General features: G+C 36.3%; 1 protein-coding gene across 1 annotated transcript in view; it reads left to right on the forward strand.

Annotated features, from left to right (window-relative positions):
• LOC126763094 (cysteine-rich motor neuron 1 protein) overlaps positions 1–13,955 on the forward strand; it is a 372,079-nt gene that overhangs the window by 337,217 nt on the left and 20,907 nt on the right. Inside the window, exon 9 of the mRNA XM_050480299.1 lies at positions 1,073–1,203. Coding sequence (XP_050336256.1) covers positions 1,073–1,203 — 131 coding nt within the window. The remainder of the gene's footprint in view (positions 1–1,072; positions 1,204–13,955) is intronic.

A 13,955-nucleotide genomic window follows, 5' to 3' on the forward strand; every position in this document is an offset into this window, starting at 1 on the left:
TTTAATATCCTTTTTAGATGCTACTAAGACTCACTCTTTTCAGCAGAAATGGATGTTGATTTTCAGATGACTTTTTTCGAGGTGTGACTGATATATAACTCCTGGCGCAAAGTACTTAGAACAATGCTCATTATCTGTATGTGTCGGTATTTTTTTACCTCCTTGCAAAGATTATTATATCGATACATCTGTGTATGATCCTTAGAACGTGGTCCATCACGTTACTGATTGTGTCTAGGACTTTCAGCCTCAATAGTATAAGTACGAAGTCAGCATATACAATTATTTTATTGGCTTCCCTTTCAATTTGTTCTAGCATCTTATTAGCTACAAGTGATCAGAATATGTTCCGCTGAACTTAACAATCTCTTTCTATATCCTCCTGCAGCTAGTGGAGCTTTTATCCATGCTAGAAATGTGCTCTATCAGGCTGCTTCAAGACTGTTAGCGATTGCGTTTTTGGTGACATGGTCGTATGCCAAGAAATATGCTCCAAAACTCTTTCTATATTTAAAGTTAGCGAGTGCAGTGTAGTCATCGTTGATCTTCATATAGGCGGACTGCACATTTCTTTCTTTTCCTGACTTACCGCAGAAGCTCTTCCACGTTTTTAGGCTCTACAAATAACTTTTTTATACTACTTAAGTACATCCATATATTTCCTACAGGGAGACTCATCAGTGGTCAACTTGGCTGGTTTTTCACTGCGCAGAAGTGATCCGAGCTAACTGTTCCACCAAAAGGGCATCGATCAACTCTTTGCATATACTGGAGAACATGCTTTTTTGAGAACGTTTGTGACCATTAGTGACCGTCCCTCTAGTTCAGAGATTAAACTATATTTCAGAAATCTACTAAAGACGTTGTTTAATAAAAGAAGATAAAGTAGTTATTTTTTTCTTAACCATTTCCTTTCTTCAATAAATCCCGCTAAACATATTTTCTTGCACTCAAATTGTTTCTGAAAGCTACATATGTATATCGACTTGTAAGTCGAAAAGAAATATCATAGTGATTTTTCGGTTTTTTGCTACATCTTTTTAAAAATTTTTAATTTTTTTTTTGCTTCCAGGACTGCCAGTTAAATTTACAAAACCTGATCAAAATCGAAATGGAATTCGATGAAGATTACACAATTTCGCCGAGCACCACTTTCACATATAAAAAATTAAGAAGGAAGCGCAGAGCGTTAAGAAAACACAGGTGAGTGAACTTTTTCATTGCTTTCTATAAATAATTTCGAAATTCTACACAATACCATTGAGCCACGCGCTAGTAAAACTATAAACTTGAAAATATTTTTTCTCAATTGTCATCACAAAAGTCATACGAACGCAAGTTTATATAACATCTCCATTATGTTTGTATGTCACACACTTATCTACGCTTAACTGCCAGTCGGCTAATGCACTTCGGTGAATAAATTTCGTCTACATTATCGAAAAATCGCTACATAAATTTCACAAGGACGAATATAAGTTGGCTTGCAAACACATTGACTGATGCCATCGGCAGTGTAAACAAAGATAATCGAATGAATTTGCTCACAGAAGATGTGAATAAAAATAGAGAGCAACAAAATATTATTATTGCTTAAGGTCACACCTTTTGTTTATTGACACTCGCTGAGACAGACTTCAGGCAAAAAAAAAAAAAACGTTAATAACGTGGGGGAAGTCGAGAGTATACTATTTTTGTTTTGTCTTAGAATGTCTGCTCTCACTGCAGGGATATTTTTTCTAGCGGAATTTCGAAGTGGTGGTATATATTTGGCATAATGGGAGTGTGAGAAAAGGTTTCTTCTCCAATAAGTAGTAACTTTCTTTCGAATTGTAAATAAGACTGCTATTTATAGCACATTCTCTTATTTAAAGTGGTCTAATAATATATAATTTAAATATGAGAAACAGGTCATATGTATGAAAAGAGGATACCTAATCACAGTGAGAGCATTCTTCGAGGGAAATTCTCTTTTTAATAAATTTTTTCGTAAACCGTTTGAGAAGTTCATTCTTAACCTTGAGTGTGAACGAAAAATATGCATGTCGTTTGCGCTAAGATCTATTTGTATCTAACATAGCAGGGGAAGTGTAGTGCTGATCTTAGTAGAGGCATGTATGTGGCTTAAAGCGTCGAAAGTTGTCGGGGTGAGGCAGAACCTCAAATGGGGATGGCGTTTCAGCAGATGCTTCTAATGATGGCATTGAATGCTCGTTTTTTTGGTGCTTGGGGAAGCCCTTTTGTTGGTAAAAAATGGTTTCAATGAGCTTAAGACACCGTAAGGCCTTCATTTGTTGAGAAACCTATTAAGAAAGATTTTTCGCGGCCTTTACGCTAGCCGTGAAAAGAAAATTGCTTCTGATTTTGTGGTTTTGATAACGAATAAATTTATTGAGTGCAGATGTGCTGTAGTTAATAGTACGATAGGCGTACAGGAAAGCGCCATCATCCGCGTATTGTGCCCATAATGTCATGCCGATCGAATGCTTGCTTGCAGTCAAGCAAGCGTATAGGAATATGTCGACCTTTGTTGAGGTTGTTAGGTATAATGCGAAGACCCTTCGTAGTTGATGCGCGGTAACGTGTTTCTTCCGGAACCCATGTTGAAAGTCGGGGAGAAGTAGAGCAGTTCCAAGTCTAGTGTTTGGAATTGAAATCACCTGCGATAATGGTGGGGCTGGAGGTGTGGGAAAAGGAAGAGATGTCGAGAGAAGGTTTATATGGGGGGATATAAACCCTGTTAATCCTGCGCCTGTGAGAATTGAAGTTTTTGTTTTCGTCCGATGATGATGATGACGGGTGGAAATCAACTTCGTTTTTCCCGCCGACAAATTTGTGAAAACACTGGATCGACGTCGAAATCAACGATCATTTGAGCTTGGTCGAGAAAAGGGGTGGCTGCGGAGTCGGTGATATCGGTGGCGGCTTTTAGCAGTTCTTTTAACGTGAGAAGGTAACCGCGATAGGATTGGACGAGAGCGTCAAGCTCAAACTTGTTTAGGGTATTTGGGTCAGGTTATCTCATTGTAGCGCATGTACCTGAGTTGTGGTGTTGCCAGGGCAGCGTCACAACTCGGAATGCACTATTATGTATTATTCACTATGCACACTGCAATATTCACTTTATGTCATACATATTTACATATGTATGGCTATGTCTATGCTATGCTAGTGTCTGCTCTGTTCTGAGAACAAAAGTATAAGAGAGCCTCGTTTTTTAAGAGATTTTTTCACAAACCGTTTGCGAAGTTTATACTTGACCTTGAGTGTGTACGAAATACCGCGGAATATGAAAATCAATATAAAATATTCAAACATGAAGTTGCTTTTCTTAGAAAGAATCTGATTGTCATGTTATTTTTGGCTTTGAAGGCGATATTATGATTATAAGAAACCTAAAGAGGGCCAAAATGTAGAAAATATTTGCTCTCAGAGCCTTATTGTATTTAATGCACTTTCTTAATCGTTGAAGAAGAGTACCTTAAACCCTACGAAAGATATCACGAATAAATTTCCAAGAAATATATGCACACATATACATATTTATTAAATCAAATTATATATGTCAAATCTCATCAAAGCATTGCTTCTCATTCTTCCATAAGCCATGATATCTAATCAAAATTTTCGCATAATCCCAGATTTCAGCGAATGCTTGGCGTAAATTGTAACACAACAAATTTGTATGAATTAATAATACCAGATTAGGTTGCTTTTCCTTGTTGTTATTATTATTTTTATTTTGCCAACACTCACCTCACCAAATTCCATGAGATTACGAGCGCTGACAAAGAACGGGAACTTGGTAACGTGCGGAATAAATAAAGATAAATAGAAAATGCTGATAAAAATAAAGTGAAAAAAATGCAAGGCATTTGAAGTTGTTGTAAAGATGCTGATTGTTGCTTTCGCAGGACCTTCTCGCATTGTACTCGGCTGTGCAAATAATTGAGGCGTCTTTCCGTACGCAATTTAGGTTAGTGTACCTGCGTGTTTCATGGAATAAGTATATGTAGTTGTGTGTCTGTGCGTATTTGGAAGCCGCTTATGCAAATACTATAAATATGTAAATAATGAATGCAAAGCACAAAGACCAAAGTACAGGCAAAGAATGAAAACCAAAGCAACAAAAGGATCAAAAGACATCGGAAGTAAGAAACGAAAGGAAACTTGCAGGGCAAAATTGTGAGAGGCTAGCTTTTCCCGTTGAAAGACGAAGCAGTTGAAGAGACGCCAAAACTACAGCAAAGATAAACAGAGGCAATGTAAAGGCAGACAAAGCCGCCTTAAAGGCTTGATGGCAGGCATTTCGAAGAAGCGGCTTTATGAAGAGTGGCGCGTATACTAGAGGGTGTGGTGGGGTCTAGATGCTTAAACATTCATGCAGGTGTCAACAAGAAAATGTAATAAATTTTATAATATACTTTACTGAAGTCACACAACAACAACAAAATCTGTGCGAAATAAAGTGAAAGTTGTGCAGCGTGTTAAGCAATGAATTTGAAAGTAATTTAAAGCATGAGTTTGGTGCGAATGTATGTTATATAAAGCTTCGAAGAATGGCCTTTAAGCAGATAAATCTCCTTGTAGTGTAAAATTGTACCATAAGAAATGTTGCTTGCTGTGTTTATTAAGAATAACTATATAAACTAGGAGAGGCATTTGATAAAGTAAAATACTTTTCTTATAAGGAAAGACATATCCAGAACTGAGGTTAGAATACACTTATTTATCTAATAAGGTAAGAGTTATCCAGACCGGAGTTTTAAACAGAAAAATAACAATTTTGGTAACACTAGGTGATTTTAGGACCGAATAATTTGCTACTCGAGTTCGGGTAAGCGCCACAATAATTAAAAACGAAACCTCCTTGAACCATGTTAAACACTTTTAACGGTCATAAGTAAACTTGAATTGGCTGTGCATAGCAAAAAGGCTCGCCAGTGGTTCCTCCTTTTCACTGTTTGGTGCCAATTCTATATTCCAAGTGTAGCCAGGTCCTTCTCCATCTGGTTTTTCTAACGGAGTGGAGGTCTTTCTCTTCCCCTGCTTCCCCCGACGGATACTGCGTCGAATACTCTGAGAGCTGGATTGCTGTCATCCATTCGGACGACATGTCCTAGGCAACGTAGCCGTTGTTTGTTAATTCGCTGAACTATGCATTCATATATCAACTTACACAGCCGTTTTGTTTTCGCGGGGATACCAAATTCAGACATCGCATGCTGTCAGAAGCAGCTTTGAAATCGACGATTTAGCGCATGGTGAATATCTAGTCAGTGGTTGATTTTCCAGGCCTACATCCACACTGATAAGGTCAAATCAGTTTGGGGACGGTGGACTTCAATCTTTCACAAAATAATAACTTTTGTCGTCCTATACCCACTTCGAATTTTTAAATGCATTAGAACTAACCGAAATTGGTATCTAATTTATTAAAGCCAATAACAAAAAACAAGAATTTTCATATGGAAAATAACGTTACAGTACCTACTTGCTCCCTTAACTTCACTTAAGCTACCAAACCTAACGAAAACAGCATTTCTTCATACAGAATTTAAATTCTCTCTCATTTTGCCTGTGCCAGTTATTCGTTTCTGCATATTTCATTTCATATTCTCATGCACTTCGCCCGTATTTACTTTGGCGCCCTTCTGGAACAAAGCAACTGACAGCTGTTGGAAACATAATTTGTTCGCTTTGTGCTCGTCGTCTGCGCTGTGCCTTGCCGTATGAAGGACGTCTGCATAAATTGTGTTTATTTCATTTGAAATTTAATTTCGCAAAAATACAAGAATTATGGTATTCCATTTAGTTATCTTTATGGTTTCGGGCACAAACTTTTATTTAAAGGTTTGTGTAGTTATTGTTGTTGAGAGTTTTTGATTTAAATTTTGAAAAGAAGTAAGCAAAAACTATTATTCTAATGATTCTTCGAAAAATTTTTCAATTGTATTTTCGCAGTGAACATTCACTAGATCTGAAGACGATTCTCAAATTTCGCTAAAGACAGGTTTGAATTAGATTATTTTTAATAAAAAGAAATGGTTCTTGATCACTGGATATTTGGTAGTGCAGTATATTACCCCAAGTTTTGATAAGTAACTATTCGAACAACCAACTGGTATAAATTTTATATACTGGTATAATAAAATAGTAGCAGCATAGCAAGCAGTTACACACAAAGCTTTTACAAGTAGCGAATCGAACAACCAACTGGTATAAGTCCCATATACTGGTATCATCAGATAGTGGTAGCAAAGCCAGCGGTTATGTCCTTTTAATGGGCTGCATATATGTATAATCACTGATATTTCTACGCAGATAATTGACTTCTGACCGCTACTGGTATAATCAGATTAGACCTTCTGGTTTCTCAATTTCTCTCTATCTCTCTCTTTATTTGGGAACATTCCGCTGTACGAGTACCACAGACCTTTAGATATTCAAGCATGAAAGACATATGGTTATAGTATGAATACTTATTTGAGATGAACGGTTTCGTAAATTTCGCTAAAAACAGGTCTTTCTTACCTCTTATAGAAAAAAATAGGCTATAGAGTGGAAGAACAAGACATTATTATGAACAGTGAATCGAAGAATCAACTGGTATAAATCTCATATACTACTATAATCAAATGAAATTATAATCGCAAGTGGTTATGCCATTTTAATGAGCTATGATATACTGAGTTGCATCTCTACTCAGATAAGGTGCATCTCTCTCTCTAATGATCGGACGGCTGTCAGGCTTATACGCTCCCCTTTATAGGGTTAGGGCTAACTAAAAATTGTATGAATTCATTCTGACATGTAATTTTCGCCAAATGAGTACAGATTTGACGTGCACAAAAGTGTTTAACAACCTTTTAGCAACCTTCGAAATGAAAGCTCTGAACCATGATCTTCAAGAGCCTTTTGAATAATACTATTCAGTAATCGCGGATTTCATTCTTACTCTTTTTTATTCAAAATTATTATATTCATTTTTCTTAACACCATGCTCGAGGACCTTCATCTACCTTACTCACCCTTAGCAAAATACTATAGAGTACTTTGTATAAGTTTTCCCCTTTACTTATGAGAGTTGCACTATTTTTCTTTTAACTACTTTTTCCATTATGTTTATTTATTTTAAAAAGGCTTTATGATTTAAGCTCTCTTTGAGGGCTTTAATTTTACACTTGCAACATATGTATGTATTTACATATTACTTTATACATATATATATGGATATATGTGTATAGGATTTCCAATGTTATGCATTCAAATAGCTTTCTTTGAATTTCGTTACTTAAGTTTCTTTGTTATGCATTGCATTTTTAAGTCGCTGTAGAAAGAAGACAGCAAAGTGAAATATGTAATGCGAAGCCCAATAAAATCCGCTGAAAAAAAGAGAGAGTAGCATACTTTATGGCGCACGACGAAGTGCGCGTATTTCATTTAACCGTTACATTGTTGTCATAACAGACAATTCTTTCTTAGACAGCATTTCAATACAGATAAATATACATATGTAAAGCATATTAAACATATGATATATACATATATATACATATATGTAAGTATATATGTATAAATAAAAATATTTTTTCCTTACTTTTATCAATTTTGCCATGAAATGCTTTACGCTATGAAACCCAAATATTTATTTTACGCAATAATTTATGTATTTATGCCCTAAATTCCTTAAAGGATTATATTTTTTTGTACCACATAGCGGTCTTTTCTAGCTCCTACTTGTTTATTGATATTTTTGCTAAATTTCCTTTTGCCATAAAATGTTTAATGTGGTTTTGCTGGGCGCACGGAGTTTGTATATTTGCTACAAAATACTTTTCATGCAGTTTTATGTGAGTTTTGTTTAATTTTCGCTTGGAAGCAAAAATAATATGATAACATAAAATATATTTTATTGACACATTTGTGTTTGCAGTTGTTGCGTCTTTTGTTTTTTGGCATGCCATAAAGTGCTGTGTAAATATTTTACAAATTGAATAGCTGTAAACTTGCTGCAGTTGTTTATTGTTTGCGCTCAATTTCTTACCGGTCTGTTTCTATTATTTCTCCGCTTCGTATTTCATCTTTAAAATTTTATAACATTTCCAATGGTTTGGTGAGCTCTTGAGGCCTCTTATGGCTCATTCAATGCAACTTGAAGCAGTTTTTTTAAAGTACATTTTTATAAATTAGTATGTATGTAGTTTGGATTTTTATTTTTATTATACTGTCACTAAACAGAGGGGCACTTAATGAAGTAACACTCACAATTTGTTTGTACCTTAACAGCACGTTTACTTGTTGTCTGTTATCATTAAGACAGATTGTAAATTTAACTTGAATAAAAAAAAAATAAAAATTATATTCCATAAAGTATTAAACTTTTAGATTTTTAGCTGGGAATTTACAAAATTCTATCAAATAAGATTTCTTCACTCCTTCGTAGGGTAAATCTGTTAACTTATGTACTATTTCTGCTCAGGTAGCATCGAACATGCATAACCAAACTCAACAAAAATTCGTATCTAATGAAACTGTTAATATTAAAGCATTCGCCAAATACGTTAATTCACTTTCTCCACCTTTCAATTAATAAGACAACATCAAAACCTCTCCATAGTCAGCCTACAAAGCCAAAAAATTGTTCTGCACTCTTTTCTTGGAACACTTGGTCTAATGTTGCTTTCGTCCTGTGTCATGCTCCAACGCGACACATAAGTTGCTTCTCGAAATTTTATTCATCTAGAAAGTACTCCATATAGGAGCGTGTTGTTACATCTATCTATTAGTTCCAAAATAGATGAAATTTTACTGGCACGAGTCACGATTATTAGTTTTGCTTTGAAAGTAGACACTTTGTACTTTCAGAATTCAGTTCCCAAACAGTGATATTAAGCTTTCATGTAGTACAAAAATGAACAACGATTTAAGGAGCACAGATGACTTTTCCATACATTCATGTCTGAGTTTTGAAATCTTTCTCTCTTTCTCTATCTCGCTCTTATTCTATTGGTGAAGTATGCATTTTCTCTGTCTCTCTCTCTCTCTATCTTGTTTTTCCCCTCCTTTTTTCAACCTCGCTCTTGTTCTATCGGTGAAGTATTCGTTTTCAAATCTCTCTTTCTTCTCTCTCTCTCTTGCTTGTTTTTAATATAATAGTTTTTCAGAGATTTTCCTAATATCAAATGGTAGGTTGATTAGTTGAAAAAGAGAGACATGTGAGGGTCAGATTGCAGGCGTCCGCACTTAAGCCATCATTAGGCCCATTCTGATCTCGGGTAGTAATCAAATTAAGCCTTATCCAGCAATCCAGTGGATTTAGTAAAACACCCAATCGTTTTCCATCCCAGCTGCCCAATGTATCTTAAGTTAGAGTAATTTGAGCAGTTAGAGCATTGGCAGCAGTGGAATATGTCTCGTCTCATACGGTTGAAGGCTGGGAATTTGCAACGATAACGTTCAGAGTCTTTGCATTCTCCGCGCATACTCTGCTTTCAACAGACTCCACTTTTTCCGTTGTCTGAAGGTGATTACTATATTCCCTTTTGCCTAGAATGAGGAACTTAGACGATTTGTGTGATCAGCTGTCCCTGACTCCTACATTTGTTTCCTATCTTCCCTCGGGAAGTGAGCGCAAACCAACGAAATGTTGAAGAACTTCATTGTGATGCGGATTGTGGCTAAATATTCATGGGGTGTTTTTTTACGTAGCGAGTCCCAAACCCAGCGCACAACTCTGGGGAGGGATGTGATGTTTAAGCGTTTCAAACACCCTTCAACTTTGTTCAAATGATGCCCAAGATCCAATAATAAGAGTAGGCAATAAACATTATGAACTAACAACTTCATAGATTACAAATAAGGCAATCACTGAGAAGAAAGAATTTGAACCATTTTAAGGAATTTACAGTTTTCGGCTTATTGATACGAATTATCCTAAACGAAGGTAAACATCAAAGAAATTGAGCTGCTTTTGTAGTGAAAAAGAGAGAGAGAGATTTGCTGAAATTTGTCTGTTTGTAACCCACAGTTAGCGCAAAGACCCCTTTTCTCTGGCCTGAAAGAAGGCTTTTTTGAGAGAGCAGTTCTTGACTTTGATAAACATTGATATAGCATATTTATTTGTCTGTCAGTAAAAGGTGTTTTTAGGACCACAGTTCTGCGTATGTAAAACAAAGACACTCCTCAATTATGTAGGACTAAGCCTGAATGTTCTTTTATTGTACAACAAACCTTGTTTCCTTAAATTTCGACATCAACCATCTACTATAATAAAATGGTAAAAAGAATTACAAAATTCAGTAACTAAATTCTACGAAATGTGGAAAGTGTGTAACAACTACAAACAACACCATTCGAAGGGCTTGTAATCTTCAATTACTGCTGTAATATCATAATAATCCCGCAAAATCCTGCACTTTTCGGCACTCAAATATTAAATTTTCTCGGTAATAACCTTTTCATGTGCGCTCTTAAAGTCGTCTATCATGCTACTTTCGTGAGTATTATTTAACCAGCTGATGTCTCGCAGCAAAGTCAACACTGAAATCCGCCAAAAAGCTTGGCGAAAGCATGGGTTGGTGAATAATTTCACGCCAGCAGTATCCTTTGGAGAATTACACATTTATTTATATAAGCGTAATTATATGAGCATACACACACACGTTTTCACAATATATATAGTATATGAGACTTTATTTGCATGTGTTGGTTAAGCCTCTGACCCTGCAGGAATAGTGAGGTTTTGGAAACAATAAATAATGATTTTTCAAGTTTATGTTCACTGAAGAAGCTTCGACCAGTTTAACAGTCACTAAACGGGTTTCCAATTTCTTAAGAGTCGGAAATAAGGAATGAATGAAGGAATATTGAGGCGTGAAAGTATGTCCACTGATGATTTGAAAATCATAATTTTTTTAATTTGTTTTCACTTTGAAGATTTCGACCAATTTAACATTCACTAAACGGGTTTCCAACCGCCTAAGAGTCGAAAGTTCATACTGTTAAAGGAATATTGAGTCTGGAAAGAATGTCTATGTCTGAAGATTCCACTCAACTGCTTAGTAAAAATGTTTGTGGTTTAAAGGTAGAATGTTTGAAAAAACTCATTTCGCCTACTCTCTAATCTTCTTAACAAGGTTGTGATTACTTTCTCTCCATTATTTCAATAATAAGTGAAGATATGGTATACTCATGTTGATACTTGAGAATCGAAGCGACAAAGTGTCTTGAGGCTAATGCAAATATATTCTATTTCAGTTGTCAAGAGCTCACAGAGACCTGAACTTCCAGTTGCTTAAGCCTTGATATCGCAAGGATTGAACAATAATGAGGAAATTGTTGGATTAGTTCTACTTCCTTGTTTTCCTAACAGCATCTACAACCAGCATACGGCAAGATTTTTAACAAACTATGCATGAAAAATTGCTCTAGTATTTGTCTATTCTATTCGGTCTCCGAATCATCCTTCGGTCTTTGTCAATATTAAGAGGGATAAACTCATTTTGCGCAGGAAAAATTCGACTTGGTAAATTGAGTGCAGGACGAAGTTCTTGAAAACTATTGACAATCTGCAAGTTTGTACCAGAGAACCTGGATATATGCAAACTTTGAAAAATATCTGGTTTTCTGAAGTTGAGGAAACTCGAGTTCATGAGCTGATAGGTCGAGAGTTTCAATCAGCAAACGGACAGTATTGTAGACTAATCATGAGAAAGCTATAATGTGAATAGAATTAAGGACCACGTCAGTATTAGTAATGAAGTTTTTGGTGTAAGTTTTGGCTAACACCACAGCCTATACCTTGCGATTTTCTCTTCCCACATGGCAGGCTTGCACTTCCTTCTCGAAATGGCATAAAATTTCCGGCTGGCAGTGGCCATCCTCACAGCGGAAAGTGCTAATCGACGACGGAAAGCCAAAACAAATAACAGACGGACCAAACGGATTTACAAAAGAGCGAAATGGACCAAAGTAAAAAGCAAAAATGTATGTATGTATTAACAAAATTAATGAAATAATGTGAAAACGTAGCCTAGACACAGGCGCGCAGACTAAATGCAAAGGAAAGCGCTAGCATTTGTTTTGTTGAATTAACAATGACATTTCGGCGAAAAGGTCAGTTCAACAAACAAACGGAATGCAAAAGAAGAAGGGAGAAAAATAACAGTAAAAGAAGATTGCGCACAAAAATAAAAGCAACAACAATCCTAATAATATTAAAGCATAACAATACAAAGAGCAATCATAAAAATGACCACGATAAAAATGACAATAAGAATTTGTAAGCGCAATGTCACCAAAAAAAAAGAAAATGAAGAATAAAACGAAGAGGAAGCGCAGAAATAACAAAAGCCAGCAAGAGCAACAAATTAAGCGAATGAGGGGAAAAAACCATCGCTGGGTAAATAATTGAAAATAATTGTCACGCGCGCCATTGACTGCGCGAAGTGCCAGCGCAAGTGATGGACTGCCCGACTGCGGCTAAGGCTGAGCACGCGGTTCAATGCACAGTGACTGACGGACTGTCAGTGACGCCAGTAACGTCTCTCGGCTCAGTGACCAAAGCATATAACCTACTTAAGCGACTGACATTATTTCGTGCCTTTCTTTTTTCTTTTATTTTAGTTAAAGCGCTTCTTCTTCTTGTTTCAACCGAATTCCATTTCCTAAAAATCCAACTAAGCGTCTTAGCGCGTGTCCCAATCCAAGCTGCCCTCTTGACCCACTACATTAGGCAGCCGTGCTATGCGTGCCCATGCCAACATTCCTTTAGTCTCTTAGTACGTGGGTGCCCTGCACTCTAGCAATTGACTTGACTTTATGTCTGCTTTAGCTGCTAACGGATTTGGGTTTACGTCGAGCCGCTTGGCATGGTTTCGCTTGTCGTTTGGACAGTTGAAAAATATGTAGACATTTGAAGGTGTCACAGTGCATCATTTATCACGTGGATTTGGCGTTGCCTTGCGTTGAGTGTGTAGCTAAATGCCGCACGGCAAGTGTTAGTGCGCTTTAGGTACCGTTGTGCTTTCGTTTGATTGCCCACCGAAGAGTTTGTTATACATATACATAGGTTGGAGCATTGTAGGTAGCTACATTACTTGCATTGTTTCGCTGGAATTTGCTTGTAAGCTGTATTTCCGCTCTCACCAAGCTTAACATTTATTTTTTGGTTTTATCCTCACAGATAATCGTTTATTTAACTGGTGTTGGACTTTTTGTATTAAGAAAAAAGGATTTCAATTTATTTAGCTTATATCCGTTAATACATCACTATATAAAGTCAATGAACTCTGCAAGGATTTAACATTTTGGCTGTAGTAGAACACTGGCTTTATTGTCTGTGCATTACTTTTCTTATATCTTAAAGTCGCTTTAATTTTTTTCAACCTTTAAGATTTAAAGAAAAACATCTGATTTTTAAAACTATCAGTTTTCAGTTAACACAGCCCATGGCAAATCTGTCGAGGTAGAAAATTTGTCAGAAAGTTTACTAGTTTTTGGAAGACTTTATATAAAATTTTTATAGAGTAGCCTAGACATCCAATGAATGTCTTTCATTGTGTTGCGCCTTTAATGTACAATTATTATTTAGCAGCGCTATAAAAATATTTCTTCTTCGGTTGTCTTTTCTAATTTGCCGCAGAAGCTCCTCCACAATTCCCTTTGGCTTTACGAATTTCTTTGTTTTTATATTCCTTAACCATTTGCATATTTGTATTACCTCAAGCAGGCCTCTTCATCAGCCAGCCTGGCTACTTTAGAAGTTCCTTGACACTACGCCTGAGTGTTGCGAGCCTCGATCCACCCATTTGCAAGTAGTGGAGTGCTCGCGATGTCATACGCTTTTTGAGGGCGATAGTAGTGAGTGCGACTATCCGTCTCTATTCCAGAGATTGTGTGCCATTTTTTTCGTTTACATAAATTCCACCACCTTACTTTTATGCAGATTTATT

This window comes from Bactrocera neohumeralis, chromosome 6 (genome assembly GCF_024586455.1).
Source record: "Bactrocera neohumeralis isolate Rockhampton chromosome 6, APGP_CSIRO_Bneo_wtdbg2-racon-allhic-juicebox.fasta_v2, whole genome shotgun sequence".
In the NCBI taxonomy this organism is placed as follows: domain Eukaryota; kingdom Metazoa; phylum Arthropoda; class Insecta; order Diptera; family Tephritidae; genus Bactrocera; species Bactrocera neohumeralis.